This window comes from Haliotis cracherodii, unplaced genomic scaffold, assembly GCF_022045235.1.
Source record: "Haliotis cracherodii isolate W230 unplaced genomic scaffold, xgHalCrac1.p SCAF_4, whole genome shotgun sequence".
Lineage (NCBI taxonomy): Eukaryota > Metazoa > Mollusca > Gastropoda > Lepetellida > Haliotidae > Haliotis > Haliotis cracherodii.
Window position 1 is genome coordinate 38,014,438 of NW_027266297.1, and position 14,242 is coordinate 38,028,679.

General features: G+C 37.1%; 2 protein-coding genes across 5 annotated transcripts in view; one reads left to right on the plus strand and one right to left on the minus strand.

Moving 5' to 3' along the window:
* The window catches only part of LOC139478176 (intraflagellar transport protein 172 homolog), a 65,734-nt gene extending 61,284 nt beyond the window's left edge, over positions 1 to 4,450 (minus strand). For all 4 annotated transcript variants that reach the window (XM_071260532.1, XM_071260531.1, XM_071260530.1 and 1 more), the window contains exons 1-5: positions 4,345 to 4,450; positions 3,117 to 3,260; positions 2,490 to 2,602; positions 1,776 to 1,881; positions 928 to 1,007 (exon numbers count right to left, since the gene is read on the minus strand). In XM_071260532.1, coding sequence (XP_071116633.1) covers positions 928 to 1,007; positions 1,776 to 1,881; positions 2,490 to 2,602; positions 3,117 to 3,260; positions 4,345 to 4,383 — 482 coding nt within the window. In that variant the 5' untranslated portion in view covers positions 4,384 to 4,450. The remainder of the gene's footprint in view (positions 1 to 927; positions 1,008 to 1,775; positions 1,882 to 2,489; positions 2,603 to 3,116; positions 3,261 to 4,344) is intronic.
* A 416-nt stretch (positions 4,451 to 4,866) lies between these two features.
* On the plus strand, positions 4,867 to 12,535 carry LOC139479852 (uncharacterized). The gene is made up of 4 exons (XM_071262751.1): positions 4,867 to 4,938; positions 5,608 to 5,805; positions 6,551 to 6,688; positions 7,740 to 12,535. Exons 1-4 carry the CDS (start codon positions 4,876 to 4,878, stop codon positions 7,872 to 7,874), a joined length of 534 nt encoding a protein of 177 aa, XP_071118852.1. The 5' UTR covers positions 4,867 to 4,875; the 3' UTR covers positions 7,875 to 12,535.
* Positions 12,536 to 14,242: the final 1,707 nt, after the last annotated feature.

Genomic DNA, 14,242 nt, shown 5'->3' on the forward strand with positions numbered 1-14,242 from the left:
ACTGACAATATATATTCACTCACTTTCAGTTTTCTGTAAGTTTCAGTGATTTCTTAGAACAATATTTCATAACAGTTTGAATTTGATTTTTTTTATGTTAAATTTTCAATTATGATCACTTGAATACCCATAGAAAAAATTCTCCAAAATGCTCTGGAGAAAAATGTGTTTGTTTGTATATTGCTGTACCGGTATTTATCATCCAAAACTGGCTCCCACAGGAGATATCGCTTGGATGAGATCAAGCGATATCTACACTGTAGATATCGCTGCAATGAAATTACATCACAATGCTTTGCAAACCATTGTGACGTCACTGGTTACCATGACGTCACAATCAAATGACATCACTTATGGCTCTGCTACTGAAGCTGTTTGCAGTACTTTTTACACTGAAGACACTGCTAATTACTGTCTACAAATTGAAAAAGTTGAAAGAATGATGTTGGATCATAAATAAAATCTAACCCTCGTGTCTTTTGATATCAAATATATCAACACTCGTTGATAAAAGTGGCAAAAATCCTCGGCAAGCCTCGGAATTTTTCCACTTTTTTCAACTTGTGTTGATATATTTGATATCAAAAGACACTCGGGTGAGATTCTCTATATGTTGACATGTTGTTTGTGTTGTTGTTGTTATCACTGCTATCCTCACAACACCAAGGTCTGACAATATACCACTTCATGGAGAGTCAGAGTGAGTGAGTATACTTTTATGCCGATTTTAGCAATATTCCAACAATATCATGGCGGGGGACACCAGAAATGGGTTTCAGACATTGTACTCATGTTGGAAATCAAACCCGGGTCTTGAGCGTGACAATGAATGCTTTGACCACTAGGCTACCCGACCGCCCCTCTTCATTGAGAAGTGATGTCTTTGTACATCAATAACTAGAGAATGTTAGAGGCGACTGTTCTTACTTTGGTGCAAGTGACACAACGTAGGACTCTGTGGAGTACACTGTTGAAGATTTATTTGTTCTAATGTTGGCTGCTCGAACCTGAAACAGAAATTTACAACTTCAGTAAACATAATAACAAAAATATAAGTCATTCTCATGTCGCTTTTGTTGAATTCAAACAGACAACAAGAAAGGTATGATGCATGTCATCGCATCCCAATTGCATAGATCGATGCTTCAGATGTCAATCACTGGATTGTCTGGTCCAGACTGCTGTCTTATAGCTGGAATATTGCTGAGCACAACATTAAACAAACAAAATAATCTTTATTCTGATCATGTTAAAGCATGACACATGCAACTTTCATTCTTCTGAGCAACAAAACAACTTGTTAGTTACATTCCAAAATGGCGACTGAATATGCTAAAATGTCCTGTTGACTTTCAAAAAGAAATGTCTCATAAACGATCTTTTTAATATCTTATGACAAGAAATGTTTACTCGCCAAACTTAATTAAAGGAGCCAGTTGGCGACTGACATGAAAATACCAGTCGCAAAATACAAAACTAGATCGCCATGGCGATCAATTTAGTCGCAACTTTAAGGCCTGCATATGTTTACTTTTTCCATGTGTTGAGATTTATTCCAATGAACACACTATACCACAGGTCTCTCATTTCAAAATATTTACATGCTATGGTCACACTTTGTTTGCATTTAATTCAGCCATTAAGTTCACTGAAACAGGAAAATACTGTAAAATGAGGCCATTTATGAACGACTAAAAGTATAGAACTTTAAAAGACCCACACACACTGGTTGTCACAGCAGAATTTCTTTTTACATACAACTTCTTCATGTTTACCTTTCCATCTGCCAGGCCAAAGATGATTGGTTGTTCAGCTGGCCATGTCATACACGTGACTGCACTCTGCTGGACGAACTTGTTACAAATGACCTTCTTGTCTCCCCTGAAATTTATGCCACATAACAATTAACTGCACATGCAGCCTGTTTTCCTTACTCTAAGTTGTCATTTATATGGTGAGGTGAAATGGGGTTTAACGCCGCGTCCAAGATTATTTCAAACTAGTATGTGACCAGATAAACATTTGTGTACCAGATAAACATTTGTGTACCATCAACCTTGGAAAGGGCCTCCCTACATAAACAAGCATACAAACTCCTATTGCCGCCATGACCACAACACGAGATGCACAGTAAAGCAGTGTGCATGTAAAGGGAAGTAACTGCATGCTATTATTGTATTGCATTGTTTTTAAGTAATAGGGAGGAAAATGGAAATAAAAATGAAACGTGCAGCAGACTTTTTGATGATGTGTGTGGTGACTGAGAACCAAGACAATTGTTGTGTTTAACCTTACATTATCTTTCACACTTTTCAAATAAACATGATTTGATATTTAGAGGTTATTATATGCCAAGTTTATTATAGACAAGTGATATTTCTGACAGATGTCTAAATTTTCTCAACAATCAAATGAACAAAATGCTGAAGCAAGACATATAAACTATTAACAATTCAACAACTCATGAACGACATTAACACACAACTCACCAAGTATCACCAATCTTGTAGACATAGATGATGTTATCAGTCTGTCCAACTGCAAGTTTTGCGGAATCAGGAGAAAATGCTAGGCCTTTCACAGTGTAGCTTTTCTTCCCGTACTAAAATAAACAGATAAAATGTACTCAAACTTTCATACGACCAGAGTTTTACCACATGCAAACTATTGCTTCTGATATGCATTATCATAAAGTGAGTGAGTGAGTGAGTATGGTTTTACGCCTCTTAAATCAATATTCCAGCAATATCACGGCAGGGGACACCAGAAATGGGCTTCACACACTATACCCATAATTTATTACCATTGAGGTTATAATTTATTACCATGTGTTCCTGGAACAGATCTCACTTTGTATTAAACTCATAAAGAAAGAAACAAGTCATAATATATTCCAGGAAAAACAAATAATCTTCTCATCACTTTAAGACATATGTATACATGGTAAAGGCAAACTGAGAAGAAAAAATTACTTTGCATTTCAACTTTCTCTGATGATCAGTGAAAAAAGTCATTATAAATAACGTAAATAGTTGCTGGTGATAATACAACATCAAGTAAAATACATTACATTCAGTAATACAGCCATAAATTGACAGTTAATAAATTTCCTCTACCTTTGAATCTGCAGGTTTGAGAGAGAATTTGTCCCTCTTCTCGCCCTGTTCATCATATAACAAGATGACCCGATCTGATGTGCACACTGCCATCTTGTTATTGTTCAGCGCCCATGCAATTGCACAGATCTTTGCTGCCCCATCCTTTTTAAAAAAATGTAACATCATGGTTATGAGTAATAGGCTTGTAATGGCTGTAGTTGAATTCATGACCAAGCCAATTTGTAGCCACTCACAACTAGTAGACAAAATTCATGGTGAACTCACAGACAAAATCAATACAATTGAGATGTAGACAAAGTAGTCGGATTTGGAGGATTCCGAGACACCAGGGATAACAGAAAAGTATGCAGACATTTCACAAACAAGAAATCCATAATCCAGTTGTGTTGCATTAGCCAGCGATAAATGGCCGCTGATACCCTAGTGCTGCACTGAAGGTGCTCCCACTGGCCACAACTGTCACATACAAGTCTATGTTGTCTCTTTCTAACTTCTGTCTCGCATGTAACACAGTTTGCCATTTCGACTTGAATGATATGCAAGTTCTGCCAGTTATCTTTAAAGACATAAATGCGGAAGCTCTAATTGATCTCCTATGAAAACAGCTTCGATCTCAGCCTGATTAGGAGTAATCCCATACTCCAGTCACCAATTTATGATCCTCTTGTCCTTCTCAGTTTGGATATACTTTATTCAATTCAAACATTGGAAATGCTTCTGCGAATTCACTCCTAGGTTGTTTACGAATTTACCATAAATTGTGTCTACAAGTTGGTGCTATCTAAGAATATAACGTGATAAATGATTGCAGTAATACAGAACTAATCTTTATCATTGTTCACATGTTTCAAATATATACTCAAATGCAATCATCAACTTAAAGCAAAAGAAAAAATAGTAAGAATTCCATCATAATCTAGCATATGAAATGGCATGTAAATCTGTTCCTAAGGCCAAATGTTTACAAGTCAGGCTAATGTTACAATTTGCTCGATAAATAACTGACAATTACATGCTATGTTATGTTCACTTAAACTACTTGGGTCTTCCTTATCAAAATTATAGATGGTAAACAAATCAATTAACAATCTCCATCTTAAATCACTTATGACATACACAGGTTGTGTCCATGTATTGGACAGTTAACTAGTTAAACAGTTGGTAAATATGAAAATATCCACGTCTAGAAAATGTAACAACTGTTTACAAAGTTCAGAAATATTACCTGGGGAGCCAGTAATGTTTTCATGTGTTTTAGTTGCATTTTAAAGTAGACGTCTTTCTACAGGTTCAGAAAGATCGGTAACAAGCAATGTTCATTTCGACAATGTTTATGGAATGCTAGCAACAACCTGTGCTGTATTTCCAAAAGCACATACGGAGTACGAATACGGAATTTCATTTGGTTCTTTTTGTTTTAAACGATAGGACAAAGCGCCGTATTGTTCTGTTTAATACATACGAATTCGAAACAACTAATAAAATACAAATGAGTTCATTTGTGTACAGATAAGTGTTGAAACTTGAGTCTATTCGATCCTAAATATTTCGTTTTTTCAATAATACCTATTTTTATGTAATGTTCGTTTTATTGTGTTATTTGCGTATTCAATATGTTTACATTTTTCATATATAATATACATTTGTACAGTATTTTCAATAGCGCTGTAATAATCACTGTTCAGAAAACATAATATTACACAACAAGATGCTTATGAATATACGAAACTTTCACCAGTCTTGATATCTCAGAAAAATGGCAGGTTTCCGAATTCGTAATTTTGTGCTGCCACCAAATTTACTTCGTCTCATCGAAGTTGTAAGTAAACGTTACACTGAATGATGTTTTTAAACATTTGCATACTCTAAACACATCTCTAGTGTGAACATAAGGCGCCGAAACATTCCTGATTAACCATGTCTCAACGTCTTTTTTTTGGTAACATTGGCACCATGTAAAACTCGGAACAGCAACTCAAGGTTTATGAAATAGAAGAAATTTTAGAGAAAACGTGATAAATGAAACAAGACAGTGAACGATTTCCATTGACAGTATACTGACGCATTTTCCGATTTTCCTGATCATTGTTAGTTTCTGGCGAAATTGTTACGAGAAGACGATTGATGAAGTAGTCAGTGACTAGGGCCTGAAGACCCGTGAAAATTCGGGTTAGAATAGGTAATATGGCAACACATGCTTGTCGTAAGAGGCGATTAAGCTTGTCATTAGAGCGACTAACAGGACATGCCATCGTATCCCAGTTGCGTGATCGATGCTCATGATATCAAGCACCAGATTGTCTGATCCAGACTCGATTATTTACAGACGCCGTCATATAGCTTGAATATTGCTGTGTGGCGTTAACAACAAACAAATAGGACCTAATGGTTACAGAACCAATTGAAACAAAACTGTATTAACCACTAGAAACTGTTTAATTAGATTACAGATTATGATTATCTAATATGTTGTTTTGACACTTTCCAGCTTTTGAGTGTAATAGCCGTGTGTTTGGTGACTGGCTGGCGAAGCGAGGGATTTTCCTACAATGATCTCAACCGAAGTGACTTCAATGTTCTCCACAATCTACAGTACTTTGTTGGCATGTCAACGCTGACATTTCTCAGTGTGGCAGTCCTCTGCCTCATTGTCCTCATCAAACCAGTTTACCTGTCACCCCTTGTTGTGAGTAACAATCAATAAAATTTATTTGAAAAAATGATGTCATGCATATGGCAGTTAGCATGCTGATTTTACATTGACTCTATTTTGGTCCATGAGTTTTTAGTATAACTCATTATATAACTGGTGATGCACCAGTTTGTATTGTAATATGTATCTATCTCTGCCCTGATCATGGTGATCAGCTGTGGTCCTAGCCACATGAAATATGATCATGAAATATCGCAATAATTAATTAACAAAGATAGCTGCATATGCGCTAATACTAAGAAAGCGAAATTAAGCCATTCCGGCATTACGGAATATTACAATATTACAAAATTACAAGAAACTTGTGCTTTTTGAGAAATATCTAATTTGCTTGTGATAAGCATTGTCATTGAGTTTTGATCACATGGTTACAATCTGATCGAGGATTGGTAGTCAGGTGACTGCAAATGGCTATATGTATTCAGATGTAGTATTTGAAGCACTATTGACCAAGTTCACTACTAAATATGAACCGCTTGCACAGTCACATGACTGCCACTTCTTACCCAGATTGTAACCTCGTGATCAAAACTTCATTGTTTAAAATACTTAGTAAGCATCATCCTCGCAGTAATTTCAGTGATGATTTATGTAAACAAGGAAAATAATTTCCATGAAATTGATGTGCAGATATTTTAGCATTTGAAACCTCCGAGAAATCATGCTAACGCCATCATGTGTATCAAGTATCATGTATCATGATTTCTACTGTTTACAGGATATGATTCTGAATGCTGCGTTGAGCCTCCTCCTCTTCATCGCAGCCATAGTCCTGTGCGTGTCCATCACCCACCTAGGGGAGTCAACTGCTGTCAAGGAGGCCGACCTCACCTTCTCCAGTCTCGAGGGAGCTGTGGTAAGTGTGCTATTTAATACTCACATCGAATCCCGGTTTGCCCCGATTATGTTTCTAGGTTTCTCAGCACCATACCCGTTCTCGTGGATTTCACCGAAGTGGTAAACATCTGAGACCTGCATCAATTCGGGCTTTCCTCCCACATTAAGCTGACATACCGTGATATAACTGGAATACTGTTAAAGAGGACATTAAACCCAACTCACTCACTCACTCAATACTCACAGTACCAGGGGTAGCCAGTAATTAGTCTGGTCTATTTGACCTAGTTTAGTGAACTGTTTCCTGGGCCAGTTTAATTTATCAAATGGTGTGACTTGAGTGTGCTGTTAGCAACCTACATGGTAATCATGGTAAATCATTTATTTCTATATTAATTATTATACACACTGTTTAATCTGGATCACGAGAGGTCCAACAGAACATTTCTTTCTGCTTGTCCTTGGACTTCCAAAAACCTAGTAGCTGTAGTCAAACAGTTAAGTCAAGTGGTCTTGTATAGATCTTCAGTATGTTAGATGCATTATTATATTTTTATTTGGTTTATATGGTTTGTGCCATGCTTCTCTGTGATCAAACATGAGCAAGATGAGGTGACCATTAGACCGTCCTCTCATCACAGACATAATGGAACAATAGGGGCTCGAGTTACTGTCAGATTATGTCTTTTTTTCACCTGAGAAACATAATACAATGTACCATGTATGCAGAAGTTTGAAACTGAAAAATTATAACTGTATCTACCATATGTGTCATAATAAGAGCCCTTGGGTGGTCAGTAAATTGACAAAGATGGGCCCTTATTTAAACAGGGTGCTTGATATGGCAAATACGGTATGTATGAAATCATTCTATTGCTTCTTAAGGAAATATGGATCATGATCATCATGAATTACACTTTTTACACAAAGAAAAAAAAAAGGAAAACGTCAGCACCAGTTTACCACAAGTTAATGCCTAACGAATATTTGATTTGAGTTTTTATTGTAAGTCATTGAACATTTTTTTGATAAATTGCACATGAATGCAATTGTGTCCCTTCTTGTTTCAGGCTCTTGGCTTTATTTGTGCCCTAGCTCTTGGAGGAAGTGGCTGGTTTGCCTTCCAGAACCACCGCAGACGGAGTGACCTCCCCTTGAACCAGACCCACACCAATGCAGACTTACCTGGGGACATTCCAACATGAAAACATCAAGTTCCAAATGGCGTGGTTGTGAAGAGATTCTATTTTGTTGACTTGTGTAATTTATACTAATGGTCTGAGTGATGGCAACGCTGTGTGACTGACATTTTTTTCTGTGATTCTTGTTTTGGTTCCTCTGCCTTCTACACAGGGGATGAACTTTGTCATATTATCATGCCATTATCTCTGTAACATGCTCAGCCATGGTAACAAACTCCGCATACTCTGTACATACCTAGTTGTCGTGAGTTGATGCTTATGACAAACATTTACCAATATAAGGGATTTATCTAGACCTGCTTAGAACCTGATATTTGTCCCAAGTCTGCAGCAAATGTCTGTTAAAAGTCACAAATTAGAATTAAACATGTCTCCATTCATAGTGTTATTATCATAACTAATTTATGGCTTTGTAGCGGTGGCTTGTAATACATTGATAACATGACCAATATGATGGAAGGGGCTTTAAAGCTTAGTTTAACATTATTGCATTGAATGGAATGTTACGATTAAGTGTTAAATTACTCTGAATTTATGAAAATAGGAACTTATTTGAAAAAGAATATTGATTTTGTTTCTAGATTTGTGTGTCAAGCGCACTTAGTTTGGAATCCTAGATAAATCCCTGAATATACTGTCATACTGATTACATTTTGGTGAACTGAAGGTAGTCAGTTGTCAATGAAACTAGTGCCTGAAGCTTGATATAGATCAAAGTGCAAAGAGAGTGGTTAGTGCTTATTTGGCTATGTATCCTATTTGTACTATTCAATCATTCCATACGAGAACACAAATATTACACTGTTACTACATACTGGTTCACTTTAGGGACTAACCATTTAATTAGCAGGAATGCAGGAAAAAATATGTTTGCATGAGCTTTACACATAGTAAACATGTTCACAGGACATACTGGATGTTTTGAAATTGGTTTTGTGGTTTTGTAAAAATTGACAAAGGTAAGCGCTTATTGAAGCAGCATGCTTAATACAGTGAATATGGTATGCATGAAATCATCTTATTGCTACTTGAGAATATATGGATCATGATATGGAATACTGAGTGTTCTGAAATTGTTTTTGTTTTTTGTTGTTCTCAATGTCTTTAGGCAGTGACAAAAAAATATTATGTCTCCAACAAAAATGAAATGACCATGTAACAAGTTTTTAATAGGCATTGACAGTTTCTAGGTTTGTCAGTACCACACCTATGTGCTGAAGTTGTAAACGTCTGAGACCTGCATCACTTCAGGCTTTCCTCCCATATTAAGCTGACACGTCTCGATATAACTGGAATACTGTTAAAAGCGGCGTTAAACCCAACTCACTCACTAATAGTCATGCCAGCTCCTTGATGGTCATATCCAGAGTTTATTGACCTGTAAGTGCTATGTGTTTATATGTAATTACAAGATGTACAGGCAATAGAGGTGTAATCAAAAGCAGTGACAGTGCTTGTAGTATAGGACATTTGTTCAGTGAACCTCATACCACTGCATGTTAATTACTGGATGTGTCACAATATGCCTACCTCATATATCAATAGGTATCACAATGCTTAAATCATGATACAATATGTGTCATTATTTTCTACTCAAAACAAGTTAAAGAACATCCACAATTGGAAGGCTGTGTGTTGCAATACCCACAAGCCATGACAGTTTACCTTTTGTCATATGAAAAAATCATGTTCTTTAACCTCATTTGAGTAGTATACGTAATTTGTGTTCTTCCGTGCCATTCTCAGCCTGACAATGGGCTGTTGCTATCAACCAAGAATTTTGGCTTGTTCTACATGTAATAACAATTTGCAGTCAGATGTAGCATTTTGTTTCATGTTAGATGATAAAGTTACACTTGCCTTTGTAGTCAGGCACGTTTTTTACAACACTTTGTAAATATTCCTTTTTGAAAATTGATACATGATTAGGCATATTGTGTATTGTATCGTCAGATGAGAATTTGTGATGCTTTGATGCATCAGTTTATTGTGAAGCCCCTATGAGTTGAAGTAATGATGAATCATTTCCTTGTTTTCTTACTCAAAGTAAAGCAAGTTTTGTCATCAGCATTTTGTTATCAGTAATTGTATAATCAGGTTTTGATTCAAATTTATTTAAAATGTCTTTGTAAAAGAAATCATTCTAACACATGTCTGTTGGGAAGAGAAATAGTTACCTTTGAGAAAATTCTTTCAGATCTCATAATGATTTTGACTTGATCGATTATAATAATTATTGTTGTTTTTCTGATTTGTTTTAAATTTGTTTTGCTTCGAGGGCAGTTAACCCTGATGTATATCTTGGACTTGACATTTGTAATTTTTCATGTTTATTAAGGGATTGAGGGTCCTACTGAAGTGGATGTGTAAGATGTAACAAAAAGGTTTTTCATTATATTTTCAATAAATGGACATTCCATTCTGATGTACAAGTTTTTAAGGGTCCATTGAAACAATGTCAGTTTCAGGCTACTACACCCTGGTTTCATTCTTTGCATTAGTCATGTTAGTAGACAGGGAGATTTATGTTTCAGTAGACATCCATTAATGTTTCAGACATGGCCTCTCGCTAGTCAGAACCTGGAAGGACTACATTTCCTTAAAAACAAAAACTAGTTATTTTTGTATATTTCACTGGTCTGAATTGAGGTGTGAACTTGATCAATTTAACTCATTGTGTCTACCCCTGAGAACCATTTGGTTCCAGTTTCAAAGAAAGTGTTAAAGGAGCCTGCTTGAATGAGAAACATTGGGCTGAATCGAATCTGCTTTGTTAATGAATTATTAATACATAGTAATGTCCCTTGTGTGTATGTAGATGATCCAAGCAGTAATTGTGCGAAGGGCAGGTTTCCAGACTTAGTGTCTGGGGGGCGGTCGGGTAGCCTAGTGGTTAAAGCGTTCACTCATCACGCCGAAGACCCAGGTTCGATTCCCGACATGGGCACAATGTGTAAAGCCCATTTCTGGTGTCCCCTGCCGTGATATTGCTGGAATATTGCTGAAAGCGGCGTAAAACCATACTCACTCACTTACTCAGTGTCTGGACTATCACTAGTTACCTTGTCACAGGTCTGTACTGTACGTAACACTGCTATCAAGCCGGGATATAGGGTTGCTCATACTGTTCCAACATAATTTCCATGCTGATGACAATTTGGTGTATTATTTGTTGCTTATTCTTATCGGGATTATTAAATACAGAAGTCAGGTTAAGATGTCATCACGCCTATGATCCTCCGACAGTTGGACTCCAACCAAAGAAAAAACATTCTCCATGGTGTAAATGATGTTATATGAAGTCTAAGTGAAGGGAAGTTTTGGTTTCCTTTTAATATGTTATTGCATGGATAATTCTTACATACACATTTGTGAGCGTATCACCTGTACCGTATTTTAATGTAATATTTGCTCTGAATTTTCATCATAAGTTATAGAGTCAGTAGGTTAGCCTAGTGGTTAAGGCATTTACTCATCAAGGCAAAGGCTCATGCTTGAATCCTAGCATAGGTAAAATGCATGAAGCCCATTTCTGGTGGCCCCAGATGACATATTGCTGGGATGCTGCTAGAAGAAGCAAAAGACAGTACTCACTCCGAGATAATGTGTTGAATAACAAGATCAGAAAAAAGATATTTTACACGCCCTTCTCTAGCCTAGGAGCAACTTCTGTCATTATCTTACTTCCCTTGGGCATGCCAGGATCTGTGATCATGGGTTTGAATTCCAGATTTCCCCTGATTAAGATCACTGGATTGTATGCACCATGCCCGAGCTCAGTCACTCACTCACTTCCTCCTGTTTAGCTGACATGCAGGGATATACTTGAAACTCATTTTTCGGGCAGATGGGATATGTCCATTTGGACTACATAGTTGCTTTTGGGGATGTGTCATGTTGTTTTCTGCCTAGTATGTAATGAACATGCATTCAGTTGGAAACTACCTTTGCCCAATGCTTGTGTCGTGTGAGTAATCTGTTCTCAAAAAACTATAGTCACTCAAGTCACTGTGATCAGTTGGGAAGAACTTTATATAGCATGAAAGTGAGTCTCCAAACATATGATAGTGTACCATTCGATCACTTTTCCTTCTCTGCAATCATGTTGAGTGGTCTTGAGGTTGAGCCAGGATCTTCTGGTCATTGGTTTGAAGCCCAGCTTCACCAAATTATTGTCATCCTTGGTCGGTCAGCACTTCCAATTAACAATATAACTGTGCTACTTGTGGCTTTCATCATACTGTAAGCTGACATATGGTGATAGAACACTGTTCTAGGGGTAATTTGTCCACTCATTTCAACTCAATCATGTTGACAATTCAAGTTAAGCTTGGCTGGTCACACCAAGACCTGGTTCGATTCCCCACAAGGGTACAATGTGTGTAGCCCACTTCTAGTATTGCAGGCTAAACGCAGCATGAAACCATACCCACTCAAATTAGAGAACACAAAGAAGGCCCTAATCTTCCAACTCTGCTTGGATTCCTACCGATCTAGTCAATGTATTCCAGACAGGTAGGTGTGAGATAGGGATCATGATGTCACGGAAGCAGAAGGTTTAAGCGTCCATACATCAAGCATGAGACTTCTTGTTTTTAGTTGTTTCCACTTCTATTCAGATACTGTTTATCGACATGTGTTCATTTCAGTCAGTTTGTGACACTTTCTATGTATGTTTGTATTTATGTAGGTATACATGAATAAATTTTTAGTAAAATGTCAGTTTGTTTGGTTGTGATATGAGTCAGTTCATGTGTCTCTGATCCCTTCATGGTATCAAGTCTTTGAAAGACATTTAGAAGTGATACACATGTGGGAGAGAGTTTATGGATGTCAACTTCTTTATAATGGGGAACACAACGTTTCGGAGTTTATGAGTGTATGCTTACCCGATTCCCATGTTGAAGGAGTAAGCGTATACTCCGAAACATGTTGTTCTCCGTAATAATAGAGAAGTTGACACCAATAAATTCTCTTCCTATTGGATGGTGTTCCCATGGCTTTCGTAAACTGCTTCTTGCCAACCCCATTCATTTACAGGGACGGATCCAGCATTTCAAAAGGGAGATAATTTTACTACAAAACACTGCATTGGGTTTTCAAAATTGTGGGGGTGGGCACCCTGTACCCCTCCCCGTGTACCCATCTGGATCCGCATATGATTCATTTGAATTTAGGTTAGAATAGGTTCCAGCAACCTATGCGTGTCCTTCGATGCGACTTAATGGATGGGGTAGTTTGGCTCCGAGACTTGACTCTCAAGCTTGTCAGAGCTGAAGTATCCACGCAGTGGGCAGGATCTGTGACGGCTATTTCAGAATGCATCATCATGCTAACAACCACTGATTTGCCTAGCCGAGATCCGATAATCTACAGGCCGCACTGGTATAACTTGTCTGGGTGAGACGAGGAACAAATTAACGTTATGCACGTATCATGCGCAAGACGAATAATTTAATAAACATTCTGCATGCTCCCGGGAAAACGTGTTGTTCCTCAGATGATCTAACAGAACGCAAAACAAAACATCATCTCATTATGTTTTTAATTTATTATTTATAAAATATACATACAGACTTGTTTGATCATATAGGCAAATACGTGAATGCAAAGAGCACCAGCATAATCAATCATACAAAGTTCTGACTTTAAAATATTGTCCATGCTTTCATTTTTACGGTCACTATTTGGAACCGTGCTCCTCATCGGTTAATATTGATAAACAACACTTCTTCGTTACTCCTCATCGGTTAATATTGATAAACAACACTTCTTCCTTACTCCTCATCGGTTAATATTGATAAACAACACTTCTTCGTTACTCCTCATCGGTTAATATTGATAAACAACACTTCTTCCTTACTCCTCATCGGTTAATATTGATAAACAACACTTCTTCCTTACTCCTCATCGGTTAATATTGATAAACAACACTTCTTCCTTACTCCTCACCGGAACGTGAGACGTGTCGAAACAACATGTTAACCAAAGGCATATGCTCCTAGAAATAAGTTATGGTCTATAAATACACATATCCCAAACTTCAAAATCTTCTGGAAATATACTACTCAACATTAGATCAGGGATTAGAACACCGGCATCAGACCTAATTTTGCGATTCTCAGAGACAATTTATCGAAATGCGACCGAACCTATGTAGACATGAAGCTGAATACTACTACTTTGTGTATGACAAAGAAGGACCGACCGTTTGATATTCTGGCTAGGATTTTGTACCAGATTATATATTTACATCGACAACTACAAAATCAGATATATTTCTATTTAATACTACGAGCCTGAATTTTGTTTTAAGAATAACATCTTGCAGCAATGCAATTTTTGTGGCAAGCAATTTTCTTTTCAACGGT

Bases quoted from the DNA above. Each gene is read 5' to 3' on its own strand.
- LOC139479852 (XM_071262751.1), top strand. From the start codon at position 4,876: ATGGCAGGTTTCCGAATTCGTAATTTTGTGCTGCCACCAAATTTACTT. The intron at 5,806-6,550 runs GTGAGTAACAAT...TACTGTTTACAG, and splicing joins TTTACCTGTCACCCCTTGTT to GATATGATTCTGAATGCTGC. The intron at 6,689-7,739 runs GTAAGTGTGCTA...TTCTTGTTTCAG, and splicing joins CCAGTCTCGAGGGAGCTGTG to GCTCTTGGCTTTATTTGTGC.